Source organism: Aquarana catesbeiana, linkage group LG06, assembly GCF_042186555.1.
Source record: "Aquarana catesbeiana isolate 2022-GZ linkage group LG06, ASM4218655v1, whole genome shotgun sequence".
NCBI classification, from domain to species: Eukaryota; Metazoa; Chordata; class Amphibia; order Anura; family Ranidae; genus Aquarana; species Aquarana catesbeiana.
Window position 1 is genome coordinate 259,051,565 of NC_133329.1, and position 20,253 is coordinate 259,071,817.

General features: G+C 40.4%; 1 protein-coding gene across 1 annotated transcript in view; it reads left to right on the forward strand.

Moving 5' to 3' along the window:
• Positions 1 to 17,856, forward strand: part of TRPM2 (transient receptor potential cation channel subfamily M member 2) — a 328,183-nt gene extending 310,327 nt beyond the window's left edge. Inside the window, 2 exon segments of the mRNA XM_073633225.1 lie at positions 2,124 to 2,240; positions 15,715 to 17,856. Of these exon segments, the coding sequence (XP_073489326.1) occupies positions 2,124 to 2,240; positions 15,715 to 15,840 (243 nt within the window). The 3' untranslated portion in view covers positions 15,841 to 17,856.
• The last annotated feature ends 2,397 nt before the right edge of the window (positions 17,857 to 20,253 follow it).

Below are 20,253 nucleotides of genomic sequence, written 5' to 3' on the forward strand. Positions count from 1 at the left end.
CGATACGAACTGACTGCACGCACTGAAGAGCAAATACAAACCCACAAGCACAAACTGAACGGCAGAAAACGATCTGAAAGCCACGAGTCTGAAAAAGCGTGAATCGTCTCTCACCAAACTTTTACTAACACGAGATTAGCAAAAGGAGCCCAAAGGGTGCCGCGCTTGGTTCTGAACCGGCCTTTTCTAGTCTCATCGTACGTGGTGTACGTGACCGCGTGGTTGTCGATCGGAAATTCCGACAACTTTGTGCGACCGTGTGTAGGCAAAACAAGTTTGAGCCAACATCCGTCGGAAAAAATCCTAGGATTTTGTTGTCGGAATGTCCGAGCAAAGTCTGACCGTGTGTACGGGGCATAACAATGCTTTGCCAGAAGGCAATTCTCAAACAGCAACTTATCAGAAAAAAAAAAAAACATTTATTTATTAGAGTAGGGGAGGGCTAGAACCTTTGTGATCATTATTGCTGTCTGTATAAACCGCTCTAGTACTGGATAGTAGTAAAAACCTGGCAGGGGTTCTAATCTTTCTGCACTCTATCCAAAATGAATAAGAAAATGTTTTCATCGTCCATTAAGGGACACAGGAGGAAAATTCTTAGACATTTTGGTGATACTGCTGCTCCCAAGAGGTTTGTACACTGACATACAAAAAGTATTAAGTCAGCCAGCATATTATCCCGCATCCAACCATCATGCCTCAATTTTTGCTAGTGACCTAAAAGGTTGAATGCTTTTTCTCAACTCTGTAATTTTTCTCTTGCATCAAGATATTGATATACATAGATATTTTTCTTCGGTAAATCCAATCAAGACTTCAAATGTGCTATTTGAGTTAATCTCTTCGCAGTAGCTATCCGCATTGCTGTTACTTCAGCATAAGAGGCTATACCAAAACCCTGCTGGAGCAAAGATTGCATTGTACCTCTGAGACCTAGCTTTTTTTCACCCCTATTAAGGCTAATTGTTCCACATGGCTTCTGTTACTGGTTCCTATTGGGAAAAAGTCATTTTGCCTATTTCAGTGTTCTTTTTCATAATTTGTAGAATTATGTAGTTACTAAACACCCAGGCAGTCTAACTGTGACTATCACATCCCAGGCACACCTAAGTTGTTCTCAACATTGTTAGTTAGGGGCCATCATTCCATCAGGTGGTAGTTTCCTGTTTACCTCTCCTGTTTAGAAAGACCAGGCTAATTCTTTGTGTTCTTTTCCCCTCTTCAGGACAATTTACATACTTGCCTTTTGCAACTAGCCTTTATCAGGCATGAAAGCTTTGTACTTTCTTGCAATAGATTCCATATCTGCTGGGACTTTAAGTGGCTGTTGCCCACACCTCATTTGCTTTTGGATGTCCCAAAATGTGTGAAAATTATTATTATCCTGTGTCCCTCAGGGGACAATAAAGAAAAACATTTGTTTGTACTTACCATCAAATTTTATTCTTGAAGTAAATTGAGGAACATTGGGCCAGCTCCTCTGTGCTTATTGCCCAATAAACCTCAGGCATGATGGTTGGATATGGCAGTTGGCTTAAGTTTTGTGTTTGCCAGACCTTCTGAAGGCAGTAGAATTGCCCAAATGTCTAAGAATTAAGAATTCTCCTGTGTCCCTTAATGGATTTCAAAATACAATTAGCAAAATTATGCATGGATTCACATAACATTGGATATATACTTTCCTCAAAGCCTTTACTAAAAGACTTACTCTAGCTTAGCCCCGCATTTTTTTTTCTTTTTACTTTTTCAGTATTCATAGCTAAATTCTAGGTGTCTTCTGGCCAGTCATATGAGTTTTCAGCATCGATGGTGAGCAGTTCTCAATGCCAGAGAGCATGACACTCCCATTGTGATGTGTGAGAGCTGTTTCCTGTGGCATTCTCCTAGAGGATGAAGACCTGGAGTTCAGCTCTATAATGTTACTTATACAGCTGCCAAGTGAGATTTTAATCACTAATATGAGAAAAATGAATTGAATGTCTGGCTTGTTGCACATGTGTAAACTTTATTACATAAGTTTCTAATGCAGCAGAAGACAGACAAAAACTATTGTACTGAGTTACCTTAGTCAGAGCAAACAGAACTGTATTGACTATTATACTTGTTCTATGAATTCATTTTAGGTATATAAAGGGTATGTTGATGACCCAAGAAATACAGACAATGCTTGGATGGAAACCACTGCAGTTAGCCTCCACTTTGATAGACAAGATGATCATATACTACTAGAGTTAAAGCAAGTAAGAACACGTTTATTTAGATATGCTTTAACATAATATCAATATTTACCAAAAATAATATCCTATTTAGTTACCATATTTTTAAAGGGTAAACAATTTTTTTTTTTTTTTTTTCCCCTATGGCCAGTTAATTTCACTTTGCTTTAAAAAAGGCCTGGATTCTCTCCTAAATGTACATAAGAATAACTGGATGCTAACATTTTATAGGTAAAGTTTACCCAGGGAATATCCGATTGCCTCTTGGGGGATCAGGAAGGATTTTTTCCCCCACTGGAGCAAATTGGATCATGTTTTGCTGAGGTTTGTTGCCCTCCTCTGGATCAACTGTGGGTATACAATTGTGTGTATAAGATTGTATGATTCATTTTTTCCCTTTTATTGGTTGAGCTAGATGAGCTTGTGTCTTTTTTCAACCAGACTATGTGCAAAAAATTATTTGTTGATCTTGTCAGAAAACATGTGAGCAGAGAATTTCCTGTGCTCGTTGCCTCTGCTGAATCAGCTAGCCTTGTTCGTAACCTTCTATGAAGAGGAGAGGAGGATGTGTTTATGTTAATGTCCTAGAGTGACATCGCTGCTTCTCCATGAATACAGTATGGTAAGTGAGCGTTGTCACCTAGAAAAGGAAATGTGTTACTGGCAGAATGACCAGGTGAAAATAAAAGGTAAAGATACACTTTATTACTACAACTGTATGGCCAATAGGCTTACTAGTGAATACTGCCAAGAACCTGTCATCTCATAGGTACATAAAGATTTAATAATCAGGGACCTTCCTATGCAACATCTGTAAAAGAGAAAGCTTTTGGTTATCTTTGTGAGTGGATGTCCTTAATAAAATTCTTACTCTCAAATAAGGCTTGACATTTGATTCCCCTGATTAAAATGGGTCAATATACAGAATACAAAGGGATGTTATGACTATTGTGGATTCTAAGATGGTATAAAATTATTTAAAATCTATACAAGGATAGAAGAGTGGTGGGGGGATTTTTGGAGGTGCAAAAATATCACCAGATATATTCAATAAAAAGTATTTATTTTTTGTTCTGAAAAGACCAGAATTTGCACTGCCGGAGTTCTCTGGGACATGACGTGCCTCTACATATCTGCAGTAACCTATTCAACTTCCCTGGTGCTGTGAGGTGGCACTTTCAAGTCCCACTGGCCTCAAGTCCCTCCTGGGCCCAAATCCATGTCGGGATTTGTTGTGCTGTACTGTTAATATCATCATTCCAGTATTGTATATGGCTGCTCTTTGTTTTTATGTATATACTTTTTTGTTTTGCTCCTCAGAACAAAAAATAAATACTTTTTATTGAATATATCTGGTGATATTTTTGCACCTCCAAAAATCCCCCCACCACTCTTCTATCCTTGTATCTATTTGGGGATTGGTGCCAATATTTGGCTGTAGACTCCACGACCAACCATCTATTTAAAAATCTATATAATTTACCTAGTTAGAAACACTGTAATAATTCCTGATTTTCCATTACATATTAACAGGGAGGAATAGATTGATTTTGGGTAAGTTTATTTTGCAAACTTTCGCCAAAGCAAAAACTCTCAAGTTTGGCCATTGAGTATCTTTGTATTTTTTTTTTTAAAGGGGGGTGTATCTAGGCATGTTTAGTTCATTTCAATTTTAGCATTGGGATTTTACATTTGTTTTGTACTGTTGGTTTTAGTTTTTTTTTCACTTTCTGAAAAAAGAAACCATACAATATATAAGTTAATGATCCATTTTTGGAAGAAGAAAATTTCCAGGATAGTTGAAAAGAACTTACAATATCCTCTGGAGCGATTTAAAGCCCACGTTTCGCTTTAGGATCCACCAAAATCAATCATAATTTTACCCTTCCCTATTGACTCCATTGCATTTAAACTAAATAGCAAAATTTAGTTGAACTATTTTGATTTTTGCCAAGATTTCATAGAAATTAAATCTCCCAGTTTCACTTATCACTGCATATGATATATTTATTGAGGTGATGAATGGATTTACTGTAAATGATGCCTTTCATAACTGTATGTACATTAAAACTGCTAGCTTAGAGATATTTTAAGGGACTTCATTTACCACAGTATAGAATTTACATTGCTTAAGAATTATATCGATTGGATTAAGATTTCGATTAATATGATTTTTTTTATATGAAACATAAAAAGTATGAAATCGCGAGTTAACACAAATATTAAAGTTTGCAGGATGGAAATTAGCCATATCTATCTGTCCATAGTGTGTATATATATATATATATATATATATATATATATATATATATATATATATATATTTTAGGGATGAGCTTCGAGTTCGAGTCGAACTCATGTTCGACTCGAATATCGGCTGTTCGCAAGTTCGCCGAACAGCGAACAATTTGGGGTGTTCGCGGCAAATTAGAATGCCGCGGAACACCCTTTAAAAGTCTATGGGAGAAATCAAAAGTGCTAATTTTAAAGGCTTATATTCATGGTATTGTCATAAAAAAGTGTTTGGGGACCTGGGTCCTGCCCCAGGGGACATGGATCAATGCAAAAAAAAGTTTTAAAAACGTCCGTTTTTTCGGGAGCAGTGATTTTAATAATACTTAAAGTGAAACAATAAAAGTGTAATATTCCTTTAAATTTCATACCTGAGGGGTGTCTATAGTATGCCTGTAAAGGGGCACGTGTTTCCTGTGTTTAGAACAGTCTGACAGCAAAATGACATTTCAAAGGAAAAAAAGTCATTTAAACTACTCGCGGCTATTGATGAATTGCCGGTCCGACAATACACATAAAAGTTAATTGATAAAAACAGCATGGGAATTACCTACAGGGGAACCCCGAACGAAAATTTAAAAAAAAAATGATGTTGGGGGTCCCCCTAAATTCCATTCCAGGCCCTTCAGGTCTGGTATGGATATTAAGGGGAACTCCGGCCAAAAAAAAAAAAAAATGGCATGGCACCCCCCTCAAAATCTATACCAGACCCTTTAGGTCTGGTATGGATTTTAAGGGGAACCCCACGCCAAAATTAAAAAAAAAAACGACGTGGGGTCCCCCCAAAGATCAATACCAGACCCTTATCCGAACACGCAACCTGGCAGGCCGCAGGAAAAGAGGGGGGATTAGAGAGCGCCCCCCCTCCTGAACCGTACCAGGCCACATGCCCTCAACATTGGGAGGGTGCTTTGGGGTAGCCCCCAAAACACCTTGTCCCCATGTTGATGAGGACAAGGGCCTCATCCCCACAACCCTGGCTGGTGGTTGTGGGGGTCTGCGGGCGTGGGGCTTATCGGAATCTGGAAGCCCCCTTTAACAAGGGGACCCCCAGATCCTGGCCCTCCCCCCTGTGTGAAATGGTAAGGGGGTACCCCTACCATTTCACTAAAAAAGTGTCAAAAATGTTAAAATTGACAAGAGACAGTTTTTGACAATTCCTTTATTGAAATGCTTCTTCTTTCTTCTTTCTTCTATCTTCTTTCTTCTATCTTCCTTCGGTTTCTTCCTCCATCATCTTCTTCTTCTGGTTCTTCCTCCGGTGTTCTCGTCCGGCATCTTCCTCCGCGGAAACGGCGTCTTCTTCCCTTCTTCTCCGGGCCACTCCGCATCCATGATGGCATGGAGGGAGGCTCCCGCTGTGTGACGCTTCTCTCTTCATCTTCTTCTCTTCATCTTTTTCTCTTCATCTTCTTCTCTTCATCTTCTTGTCTTCATCTTCTTTTTGGGCCGCTCCACATCCATGCTGTGTGACGCTTCTCCTCTTCTGACGGTTCTTAAATAACCGGGGGTGGGGCCACCCGGTCACCCCGCCCCCCTCTGACGCACGGGGACTTGGCGGAACTTCCCTGTGGCATTCCCCGTGACACCACAGGGAAGTCCCGTCAAGTCACCATGCGTCAAAGGGGGGTGGGGTCACCGGGTGGCCCCCCGTTATTTAAGAACCGTCAGAAGAGGAGAAGCGTCACACAGCGGGAGCCTCCCTCCATGCCATCATGGATGCGGAGCGGCCCAAAAAGAAGATGAAGAGAAGAAGATGAAGATGAAGAGAGGAAGATAAAGAGAAAAAGATAAAGAGAAGATAAAGAGAAGAAGATAAAGAGAAGAAGATGAAGAGAGAATCATCACACAGCGGGAGCCTCCCTCCATGCCATCATGGATGCGGAGCGGCCCGAGGAGAAGAAGGAGAGAAGATGCCGACGCCGCGGAGGAAGATGCCGGACGAGAACACCGGAGGAAGAACCAGAAGAACCAGAAGAAGATGGAGGAAGAAACCGAAGGAAGATAGAAGAAAGAAGAAAGAAGAAAGAAGAAGCATTTAAATAAAGGAATTGTCAAAAACTGTCTCTTGTCCTTTTTAACATTTTTGACAGTTTTTTTGTGAAATGGTAGGGGTACTTTTGTACCCCCTTACCATTTCACACAGGGGGAGGGCCGGGATCTGGGGGTCCCCTTGTTAAAGGGGACTTCCAGATTCCGATAAGCCCCCCCGCCTGCAGACCCCCACAACCACCGGCCAGGGTTATGGGGATGAGGCCCTTCTCCTCATCAACATGAGGACAAGGTGTTTTGGGGGGCTACCCCAAAGCACCCTCCCACTGTTGAGGGCATGTGGCCTGGTACGGTTCAGGAGAGGGGGGGCGGCTCTCTCGTCCCCCCCTCTTTTCCTGTGGCCTGCCAGGTTGCGTGCTCGGATAAGGGTCTGGTATGGATTTTTAGGGGGACCCCACACCATTTTTTTTTTTTATTTTGGCGCGGGGTTCCCCTTAAAATCCATACCAGACCTGGAGGGTCTGGTATAGATTTTGAGGGGGACCCCACGCCATTTTTTTTTTTTACATTTTGGCTGGGGTAAACCTGTGGGGAATTCCCATGCAGTTTTTATCAATGAACTTTTATGTGTATTGTCGGACCGGCAATTCATTAATAGCCGCGAGTAGGTTTAAATGACTTTTTTTCCTTTGAAATGTCATTTTGCTGTCAGACTGTTCTAAACACAGGAAACATGCGCCCCTTTACAGGCATACTATAGACACCCCCCAGGTACGAAATTTAAAGGTATATTACACTTTTATTGTTTCACTTTAAGCATTATTAAAATCACTGCTCCCGAAAAAACTGACGTTTTTAAAACTTTTTTTTGCATTGATCCTTGTCCCCTGGGGCAGGACCCAGGTCCCCAAACACTTTTTATGAGAATAACTTGCATATAAGCCTTTAAAATTAGCACTTTTGATTATTCATGTTCGTGTCCCATAGACTTTAACAGTGTTCACGTGTTCGAACAAATTTTTTGCCTGTTCGCAAGTTCTGGTGCGACCCGAACAGGGGGATGTTCGGCTCATCCCTGATATATATAAGTTTGCATACCCTGGCAGAAATTGTGAAATGTTGGCATTTATATTGAAAATGTGACTGATCATGCCAAAAAACTGTCTTTTATTCAAGGATAGTGAATGAAGCCATTTATTATCACATTTTTTTGGATCCTTTTTAAATCATAATGATAACAGGAATCACCCAAATGGCCCTGATCAAAAGTTTACATACCCTGGAATGTTTGGCCTTGGTACAGACACAGAAAGTGGCACACACAGGTTAAAATGGCCATCAAAGGTTCATTTCTCACATTTGTGGCTTTTTAAATCACAATTAGTGTCTGTGCATAAAAAGTAAATGAGTTTGTTAGCTCTCACTTGGATGCCCTAAGCAGGCTAGACACAGAGCCATGAGGTGTTAGAAAAGAACAGTCAAAAGACCAGTGTAACAAAGTAATGGAACTTTATAAAGGTGGAAAAGGATATAAAAATATACCCAAAGCCTTGAATATGCCAGCCAGTACTGTTTAATGCCTTATTAAGAAGTGGAAAATTTGGGTCTCTTTTGATACCAAGCCAAGGTCAGGTAGACCAAGAAAGATTGCAGCCACAACTGGTGGAAGAATTGCCCAGGATACAAAGAAAAACCCACAGGTAACCTCAGGAGAAATACAGGCTGCTCTCCAAAAAAATTGTGTTTTTTTTTTAAGGAGCACAATTCAACGATACTTGAACAAAAAAGAGCTGCGTGGTTGAGCTGCCAGAAGGAAGCCTTTACTGCACCAATGCCACAAAAAAGCCCAATGAGGCAAGTCAAAGCGTTGTTGGGCATATTGTAACCAGGCTTTTTTATGGAACTTGTGCAGTAAAGGCTTCTTTCTGCCAACTTGACCATGCAGCTCTTTTTTGTTCAAGTATTATCGTATTGTGCTCCTTAAAAACAACCATGTATATGGAATTTATTCCTCTTATGGGACTTTAAAGGGAAATGACTACTCTTGTAGTAAGCGTGAGTACAGTGTTTATTGAAAAACATGTGGGTATACAAAATTGGATGATGCAAAGGGAGGAACAGAAATGTAAAATACACAGGATGCATAGACAATGAACATGCAATACAGTATAATGCAAAAAATACAATCATATACTCCGTATTATGTAAAAGATCATGTATACGGGAGAAGTCCGACGCGTTTCGAGTGTTACTCTTCTTCGGGGAGTGGTATGATTGAGATCAGCACGATAAATACATGTCTATAAATGAAAAGACAATCATGAGAAAAGATGTAAGGGTGACACACAATGATGTTGTCCAAAACCATAGTATATACACATAAATACTGACCATAGAGTATTGCTTAAAGACATCATGATATGTTGCATCCAATTTTTAAAAAGCCTTATAGGGAGACAGACAGAGTGCCAATGATCCACAGCAATGCCCGATCAGGAGCCGGTCGGCCGGGCACGCCTAAACGAGAAACCCCAGAGGACACACCCCAGCAGAGGGCGTAAGAATCCCTGACGTGTGGTCGGTGTCCAGGGAGCGAGGCAAGGATCGCTATGGAGAAATAGAGTGTATCTGTACTGGGTTTGGTGGACCCTTCCTATGTATGACCACAGGTGAGGAAGTCCCCACATAACCATAAATACCATAAAAAGGTGGCCAAAATAACTGTGGATAAACTTAGGGAGTAAGACAAAGGAAGAAGGAAGGTACCTGCTAGATGTTCATGTTCATAAATGGTGCAGAGTAAGGCAGTAGGTTGGTCTGCCCTGCCATGAAGGTGCAGGTGGGCTCAGAAGAGCGCCACAGTGCGTAGATGTCCACTGGGGTCAGGAGAGGCCCAGTATCAGCCTAAGTGGAAGAGGGTAAGTAAATCCTTAATAGTAAAAACAGAAAACAGGGGATTGGAATACAGTAAATTGGTATATGTATGTATGGAGGTCCCCATACCTATATATGGAGATGGGGAGAGCTGGATAGAGGGAGGTATAATAGGTAAGTATAAACAAAAAAGTCAGTGCTACTACCCATACATCACATAGAAAGCAGAGATCCCAGGTGCTCGATCCACAGTCGCTGGCTGAGTAGGTAAATGGGGAAAAGATGATCCGCACTCCGGTGATTGCTCTTAAGAAGTATAATATTTATTGACAAGCCACAGTGACCAAACGCAAATAAGAACAGTTGACGCGTTTCAGCCTATAAGGCCTTAGTCATAAACACATTACAGACATGAAACTTTGAAAATAAATAGTAGCTCCAAGGATCACTGGCTCCACCCATTAATTGTCTTAATTGACTGCAGGCAATTATCCAAAAAAGGGGAATCAGCTATATTGCATATCGAGTGATTCATATGTATGCCACTATTTGTCACACACCTTAGAGTGATAATAAGTGCATGTGTGCACACACTCATGCATGCACTCATGCACATATACATGATTAAAACACACCATGAAATACAAAAAACATTAGATACAAAAAATAAAAAATAAAATAAAAATAATAATTCAGGTATGTGAAAAAGACACCAGAGGAGGAAAAGAGAGAAAGAGAGAGGAGGCTCTGGGGAGAGGCATGTTTAATGTAAGTGCAAATCCAGATCCCACCTCAGGTTTAACCCCTGAGGCGATCTAGTTTTTAATCTAAAAATCCACCATGCTTCTCTCCCCAGTAGCCTTCTCTCCCTGTCACCTCCTCTGGGCGAGTGAGACAACCGTTCTATTCCTCTAAAGCAGAAAGAGGAGAGATCACACTGGTGACATTCCCTAAAGTGACGTGTTGCATTCGAAATATTTCTAGCATTTGGGTTAATTGTGTCACAGTAATGTTCCCCTATACGGGCTCTCAAAGGACGTGTGGTACAGCCTACATATTGGAGGCTGCATGAAATACAGGTGATCAGGTAAATTACATAGTTTGTGCCACAGATGATTTATTGCTGTATAGTAAACTCTTCACCTGTAGCTGTGGCAACAAATGTTTTACCCAGATCACACAAGTTACAGTACCTACAGGTTTTTATATTACAAGGGTAACTGCCAGGATAGGAGAGCCAGGTGGGTTGGCATTGTTTGGATGAAAATAGACTAGGTGATAGTGCAGTCCCCAGTGTGGGCGCACGTCGGCTAGAAAAAAGGCAACCTGCTTGCAGAATTTCATGTAAATCTTTATCTGTATGTAATATTGGCAGATTCTTTTTTATTATTCTGACTATTTGATTATATTCTTGGGAAAATTTGGTTACAAATGTGATAGGTTTACCCATTTTTCTATTCCTAGAGTTGTAAGATTGATGAGGTTTGTTATTATTTTTATTTTTATTTTTATGCTCTCTCTCAGTTTTAGGCTTATCTGACAGTAATTCCTCTCTGTCCATCATCAAAACCCTTTCTAGTCCTTGGTGTATAACAGATTTGTTATAACCTCGGTCCAATAAGCGCTGATGGATGACCTTACGTTCTAGTTCAAAGGTTGAGTTTGTTGAACAGTTACGTTTAGCTCGAATAAACTCCCCATAAGGGATGGCATTGATGATGTGGGATGGATGACAACTGGTTGCAAAAAGCGTAGTGTTACCAGAGCAAGGTTTCCTATAGGTGCATGTTGAAACATCACCTGTGGTTGAATCACCCTTTAGGGTGATGTCTAAAAAGTTGATACTGGAAACATCATGCTCAATTGAAAAATGTAGATTTAACTGATTATCATTCAGAAATTTCAAAAATTCATGCAATCCCATAATGTCACCATCCCACACCATCACAAGGTCATCAATGAAACGACCATACCAAACAATCTGCTTAGCAAAAGGGTTGCTGGGAGAGAACAAAACTTGTTCCTCCCACCAACCCATATAGAGGTTCGCCATGGACGGTGAGAATCTAGCACCCATCGACGCCCCGCAGCACTTGACATAATATGCGCCATCAAATAAAAAATAATTATGCTTTAATAAAAGCTCAACACTTAACAGAATAAACTCCTGTAGCTCCTGAGAGTAGGAGCTGTAGCGTTGAAGATGATATTGGATGGCCTGCAATCCAGCGCTGTGGGGGATCGACGAATAGAGTGCCCTCACGTCTAGTGTGGCCCACACATAGGTGGATATCCATTTAACAGATGTGATATGGGATAGGACTGTGCTCGTATCTCTGATGTAGCCGGGCAATCTGTATACCAAAGGCTGTAAGTGCCGGTCTACCCATTCTCCCAAACGCTCAAATAAAGAACCAATTCCAGCCACAATTGGTCGCCCCTGGATGGGACAATCAAGTTTATGAATCTTAGGGAGATGATGGAATACCGGCACCACAGGTTTATCCACATAGAGATACTCAGCAGTTTTGGATGACAGAACTCTCATACTAAAGCCCAACTGTAAATGTTTCAAAAGAGTTGATTGAAAAACAGTAGTGGGGTTGTTAGACAGGGGTAGATATGTGTCACTGTCACTGAGCTGTCTAATGGCTTCAGATCTATATTGTTCCCTAGTCATCACCACCACTGCTCCTCCCTTATCTGCTTCCTTTATCACTAACCCTTTATTGTCTTTTAATTGCTGTAGAGCCTCTTTCTCTTGCTTTGAGATATTAGTCTTTCTAGATGTTGAGCTATGTTGTTTCAGTTGTATCAATTCCCCCTCTATTACAGCCTGAAAAGTGTCTATAGTAGAGTTTCTTGCATTTACAGGGTAAAAAAACGTATCCCCATATTGTGATGTACTGCATGAAGCTCCATAGGAGCCCATATGCGATTCTGAATACAGCTGTTCTAAAGTTAATGATGCAGATAAATCCTGAAACATAAAAGAAACATGCGGGCAAACATCTTGTTCTGCAATTGATTGGTTTTGGTCAGATTCACTCACCATCTCTGATGTCAGTGGGTCATCCACCTGTTCGTCAATTCCCTGTTGAAAATGTTTCCGCAGTAAGAGGTTCCTGACAAACCTGTTGGTGTCCAAAATGATATTAAAAATATCAAAGTGATAGCTGGGTGAAAAAGATAGACCCCGTGACAACAGAGATAATTCAGAATCAGTCAAAACCTCATCCGTTAAATTAACTACTGAGGTAACGGTTGATAATTCACTATTTATTTCTTTTTTCTCTGTGGATATCGCTGATCTCCGTCTTTTCCCCCCTCGCCTTTGCCTTTTCTTGCAGTGTCCTGTTTTCTGGTTGTTTGTTTTTTCTTCGGCTGCTGGTAGTATGTTGCAGACATGGCGTTTTTTGACACCCCGGGGTTAACACTTCCACCAGAAAAAACCTTGTCTGAAGAGATTTCAGAGCTGCAGTAGTGTCAGACAGAGACAAACCATCCCCTTCAGCTGTATCTGAGACTTCAGATAAGGAATCCGATGCCTCCGGTGAGCTGAAGCCCACTTTCTTAATTATACTAGCAGATCTGTGTTTTCTCCTGAGAATAGATCATGGTGTAGAGCTGAAGCTTCTACTCCTCCTCCCCCACTCATAAACTGTATTGCTCTAGTAATCATCCACATCACAGAGGTATTTAGTCCTTTTGATCTGTGTAATCTGTGTTTCTAATTCCTCTATTGTCCGTTGCAGTTTGTTCTCTGAATCTGTGAATGTGGGTAAATGTGCAAACTTATTTACTGCTTCTTTTTGGTCTTTGATATTTGAGTTGATTTTGTCCAAACACTCCTGTTCATACCGGACAATGAGTCTCATCAGTTCAAATGAGCAGTTAGACAAGATAGCATTCCATTCCTGTACAAATGTCCCAGGATAGACATATCATGCAGTTTGTCACTGTGGCAATAATAGGTATCAAGCTGCCAGGCTATGAATAGCAATCCTGAATTCACAGGGAGCACTAACAAACGAATAAAGTCCAGAATATAAACAAAAAAGTCATTGCTACTACCCATACATCACATAGAAAGCAGAGATCCCAGGTGCTCTATCCACAGTTGCTGGCTGAGTAGGTAAATGAGGAAAAGATGATCCGCACTCCGGTGATTGCTCTTAAGAAGTATAGGGTAGGGTAGGGTAGGGAGGGGAGGGGAGGGAGGGGGGTACAAGAGAAAGGGGGAGCAGGGAGGGGTAAGGGGGGGAAGAGAGCATCAAGTGGTTGGTAGATTGTGAGACAGGACAATCAATTGTTAATACTTTTACAATTGTTAAATCTGTTTTGAGTACCAAAGGACCCATGGGTTCCAAAGTGCTAGTGATTTTTGCGTGAAATTGATTGCTGCGTGATAGGAGGGTTTCATAAGTGAAATGAGTTTGTACTAGGTTGATTACCTCAGTAAGGGAAGGAATGTTATCTGATTTCCAGTTTTTAGTGATCAAGAGTTTGGTAGCTAGGAGGATGTGTGTGGTCACTGATCTCTGATGCATTGGAAAGTCTTCTATGTTCAGATTAAGAATGGATAACTGTGGGGTAATTGTTGCTGAGCTAAAGAGTATGTCTTGGAGTATGGTTTCCACATTTTTCCATGGTTGTGTTACATGTGGAAAGGACCAAAGGATGTGAAGGAGCGTGCCCGGGTGGCCACAGTTTCTCCAGCATTTATGTGAGGTGTGTTTGTGGAACTTGGCCAGTCTGGATGGAGTGAGGTACCATCTCATAAGTGTTTTTTGTGTGAGTTCCCATAGGGAGGTGCAAGTTGTAGCTTTGTAAATAGATGCGATTGCCGTTTGTCATTGGGCATCCGTGAATTGTGTTTGTAAGTCATTTTCCCATACAAGGAGGGGTTTGGATTTGATGAACATGTTTTTTTCTTGTAGAAGTGAATATATGAGGGAGGTCCCCTTAGTGTTAGAGTGATCTGTAAAGAAGTAGTTCCAAAGTTTTAAGGGTAGTGTGCCTTCTATAGATGAGAATGCCGTTTTTGTAATCTGAAGTAGGTGAGGAAGTCTTTGGATGGTGCATTGAGGTCTTTGCTGATTTGTAAGAAGGATTTGCAGGTTGTTAGGTCGCAAAGTTCTTCTGAAATCTTTCTTGATCTACCTGACCTTGGCTTGGTATCAAGAGATCCCCAAATTTTCCACTTATTAAGCGATTGAACAGTACTGACTGGCATATTCAAGGCTTTGGATATCTTTTTATATCCTTTTCCATCTTTGTAAAGTTTCGTTACCTTGTTACGCAGGTCTTTTGACTGTTCTTTTCTGCTCCCTGTGGCTTAGTATCTAGCCTGCTTAGTGCATCCTGGTGAGAGCTAACAAAATCATTGACTATACACAGCCACTAATTGTGATTTAAAAATCCACAAATGTGGGAAATTAACCTTTAATAGCCATCTTAACCTGTGTGTGCCACCTTCTCTATCTGTACCAGGGTATGTAAACTTTTGATCAGGGCCATTTGGGTGATTTCCGGTATCAGTACGATTTAAAAGGAGCTATGTGATAATAAATGGCTTCATGTGATCACTATCCTTGAATGAAAGACAGTTTTTTTTGGCATGATTAGTCATATTTTCAGTATATTTCTGCCAGGGTATGCAAACCTTTGAGCACAACTATACATATATATATATATCTATATATATATATATAGATATATATAGATATAAATATCTATATATATCTATATATAGATATATATAGATATATATCTATATATATATCTATATATATCTATATATATATAGATATATATATATATATTTTATATATATACATATATATATATATATATAGATATATATATATATATATCTATATATATAGATATATAGATATATATATATATATATCTATATATATATATAAATAGATATATATATTTATATGTATAAAGCCAAAGACTCCACGAGTGAGACCTTTCCATTCTTTTTAACCAGGTGGAGGTAGACTCTCTTGCTAGGCTTTATAATGGCTTTTTGTCAGAGCCAGAAACTCTAATAGACATGACTAACAATTGCATGTTTTTTTCAGTCCGCCTTTATCCACCCAAAGCTTACAAAATAGGCATAGTAAGAACATTTTTGAATTGATGGCTACAAATAAATAGCAGTAAAGGAAGTCTTCATTAAAAAGTTTCACTTATTTTCTGTTCCAAGAAAATTAGCGTTTGCCAATGGATGGTTTATTTTAATTGTAGGAGAGCCAATGCTAATGTGTATAAATTAAACTTAGTTAGTTAGTCTATAAATAAAGTATTTCTTTATTTTTTCTTTCAGAATATTCAAAGTAATGAACAAGGAATATCTGTCCGCTGGCAAGTTGTAGACCAGAAGATACCTCTTTATGCAAATCACAAAGACATTCTTCAGAAAGTAGTCGATTGTTATAATGCGTATTATTAATAAACAGCACACGCTTTAGCTTGGAGCTTTCCTTTGATGTGCTCCCTAATATATACCTCCAACTTTCTGATGCCATTCTAAGGAGATAATCAATGTTATTTACTTAACCTGTCAGTAGTCATAAAGGTATGGCTAGTTGGTGTATATTTTAGTAAACCTTTTAGGATCCCACATGTTACAGCATTAGGCATTTATGGCATTGAAGCCTTGTAACTATTTATATTAGTAAATCATATTTACAGTATAACATGTAAAATAAAATTGTTTAATGATATTCCTGGGCCCTCTTGCTGGGATGTTTGTTTTCTGCGATAATTCACTCCACCATTCTAGGGATCAAACATTTTCATAAATTGATCCTATTCAGCTTCCATTACAGACTAGAAATGCAATTCTTCAAAAAGCCTCAGCTTCTATAAGCATACATTTTTTTAAGATATGTTTATTGAGTTTTCATGTGTTATACATAAAAAAAGCAATAAATTAAGTATAACACAACCCATCTATGCCTCCCATGCCTCAATAAAAGTGATAATAGTACAAAGAGTGTCGGTAGATATCAAGTTACACAATACGTAGGTGTAACAAGCTATAACATGTCAGAGTAACATTACTAAAGCAGAAATACCAAAGATTCATAGAGTTCCAGAGTCCGATGATGTCAGGGTAAGAGGGCTGGACACCCAATTAGGTTTCTTTCTGAGTTCAAAAGTAAGTTTATACAGAGGCAGACCGTCGTTTATCATCTGGATCCAAGTAGTCATAGTAGGACAAGTCATACCTTTCCAAGATAGGAGTATAGTCGTTTTAGCAAAGAAGTACAATATACTTCAAATGTAATAAATGTTTACTATATGCAGGAACAGTTAATTTTCCAAAGATACCTAACAAATTATTTTTAGGGTAGAGAATAGTAGGTAAACCCAGAGCAGTAGATAACTAACTATAATAATAATAACTTATGACTAAAATGCATATACAATAGGAGAAAACCAAAAACAGTGCTAGAAGTCAGCTTCATTCCCACAGCCCCTGAAGCACTCAGATGCAGGGCATAACCCCATCTTACACATTCAAAAGAGAGTGAGATGACTCTGATGAAACACTTTTGTTTGAATAATTTTTTCTCTTGAGGATATCACTGAGCCCTTGTATGTATTAATAAACTCAGTCCAGTCATCATCAGTAAGCTGTTTATTCAGGTTAGCCCGACGGGTCTGAGTAGCAGCGAACCTATGATTGGAATCGGCCATCAAGGTAGAGTAGTATTTCGAAACCATTTTAGTTGTGTCTGGTTTTCTCAATAATGTCTCCAATGGGGATAAGGACAATAGAGAGGAAGCAGAGCCCAATTGGGCATGGCAGAGTTGGAGATAAAAGAATAAAAATGAGGCAGATTAAAGTGAGCTTTCAACTGGGTGAATGACTTAAAGCCTTGCTCAGTATATAATAAAAGAAAATACAGTACAGCGCAATAAATGAATAGTCCATATATAATCATTTGGTGATGAGACATCCAGTATAAGAACAATCAAAGAGAGCCTCCTTATTTGCAATTATGGATGACAGACAAGACGGTGAAGTGGTGATTACAGCCCATCCACCACAGATAATCAAGCCTCTCACCTTACAGACTTGACCTGCAATGGTCACTCAGCATTTGACCCACACCTGAGGTACTAATAACCAACGATCCAGCCGATGATCTCTCCAGACATGTGGACAAAGAATAATTCAGCGCTGAAGACGTCCCGCCCATGGATGTAACACGTACGGGGGAGGATTCACTCTGACACCACCGGCGGCCATCCTCCCGGTTAGAAACCAGTATACATGCAATGCTCATATGCCTGCACTCAGCTGGAGTGTCATGTTTGTAAGTAGGATTTCATCATTTTTATGCTGACATTAAACCTGTTAAACAGAGCATTAGATTAGATTAGATTAGATTTTATTCTTTGTCCTCATGTTTGGAGAAATCATCGGCTGGATCATTGGTTATTAGTACCCCAGGTGTGGGTCAAATGCTGAGTGACCTTTGCAGGTCAAGTTTGTAAGGTGAGAGGCTTGATTATCTGTGGTGGATGGGCTGTAATCACTGCTTCACCATCTTGTCTGTCATCCATAATTGCAAATAAGGAGGCTCTCTTTGATTGTTCTTATACTGGATGTCTCATCACCAAATGATTATATATGGACTATTAATTTATTTTGTTTTATTATCTGCTGAGGTGTTCTGGATTATCCTTGAATGTCAGCTTGCAATTTTTATTTTTATTTAGATTTTATCAATTTGTATCTGCGCTGAATATTTGTTGTTTATACTTTGCTCAGTATATAGGAATGTATATTGGTGTGACACTCTAAGCCATCATTTGTTTTGTATAGGAACCATGAACAAAGATAAAAAGGTCAGACTGTACAGGCCAGACAAGGAGTCTTAAGATAAAATATCACATTTTTATTATACATGATCTTTAAATAAAAATAATTAATAAAAAAACATTGATATGTGGTGCTTGATTGATTAAATGTACATGGAACAATAATATTGCTCTTGCTTGATACATGCAATAAAGAGAAATCATCATGTGTCAGCGCGTTTCGCTGAAGTTAAGCTTCATCAGGACTCATGAGTGTAGTACAGGCATGTCCAAAGTCCAGCCCGCGGGCCAATCGCGGCCCGTGGTCCAGTTTCGGACGACCCACCTGGCAATTATGACATATATCTTTTGTGGCCCCCAACGAATCCCTGAGCGCCGGGGGCCACAAAAGATAGATATACTGGCTGTCTTGGAGGGGGCAGGACAAGCGCCGTACGGGATACAGGAGAATTTCCTGTTTACACGGCGTCCTGTGTAAAAGGAAGTCCCGTCTCCTGCGCTGCCATTGGACAATTGTTTTGTCCATCATAGGAGGCGGGACTTTCAATTAAAGAGGCCGCCGTGTAAACAGGAGTTTCTCCTGTATATCTGTTGGCGCTCGTCCCGCCCCCTCCCTGTCTCCTCCAAGGCTGCAGATGGACATGAATCAGGCTGCACTGACGGCAATGGTGAGTCTGCATTCATGTCAATGTGGGGGCTGCTGTATTTATGTCAATGTGGTGGGGGCCGCATTCATGTCAATGTGGTGGGGGCCGCATTCATGTCAATGTGGTGGGGGCCGCATTCATGTCAATGTGGTGGGGGCCGCATTCATGTCAATGTGGTGGGGGCCGCATTCATGTCAATGTGGTGGGGGCCGCATTCATGTCAATACGGTGGGGGCCGCATTCATGTCAATACGGTGGGGGCCGCATTCATGTCAATACGGTGGGGGCCGCATTCATGTCAATATGGTGGGGGCCGCATTCATGTCAATACGGTGGGGGCCGCATTCATGTCAATACGGTGGGGGCCGCATTCATGTCAATACGGTGGGGGCTGCATTCATGTCAATACGGTGGGGGCTGCATTCATGTCAATACGGTGGGGGCTGCATTCATGTCAATACGGTGGGGGCTGCATTCATGTCAATACAGTGGGGGCTGCATTGATGGCAATGTGGGGGCTGCATTGATGGCAATGTGGGGGCTGCATTCATGTCAATACGGTGGGGGCTGCATTCATGTCAATACGGTGGGGGCTGCATTCATGGCAATGTGGGGGCTGCATTCATGGCAATATGGTGGGGGCTGCATTCATGGCAATACGGTGGGGGCTGCATTCATGTCAATGGAGTGGGGGCTGCAGATAGGCACTGATTAGGCTGCATTGATGAGCACTGACCCTTATTTTGCTTCACAGTTCTTTATTTAAAATTTCAGATTTTTTTTCCTGAAACTTCCTTTTTAAAGTGAAGGTGCGTGTTATAAGCCGATTAAATCCAGTATATCCAAATAACACGCCCGAGCTCATCTATTCACCACACACAGCACAAAGGCAAGAGAATTCTGTTGGGCCATGTATTAGCACTCGGACGGACAGGCATGTCAGGCATGTTCTATTCATCAAATCTGGCCCTCTTTGAAAAAAGTTTGGACACCCCTGGTGTAGTACATTAATCCTCTAAGAAGGAATAACAATATATAAGATTCAAAAATTCATAAATGTACATTATGTTGCAACAACACCACCTAATTTGCTGTGTGGGACATCCCACGGCATTGCATATGGCTCCCTGGGTGAGCACTGGAGCAAACAGGGAGGACAAGATCAAGATCTCAGCAGGACACTTCAAAATAACAGATGCTATATTAAAAAAATTGCCATAGAAACCCTCATCCCAAAGTTAATTGTAACTGGATAAGGATTGCAGAGATGATAGCTACCAAATTCATATATTCCTGAAGCCAACAGTTGTCAAAAGGTTTCAGATGTAAGCACATCGTGCCCAATAATTCCGGAAACCCGAGTACACATCAAAGCTCTCCAT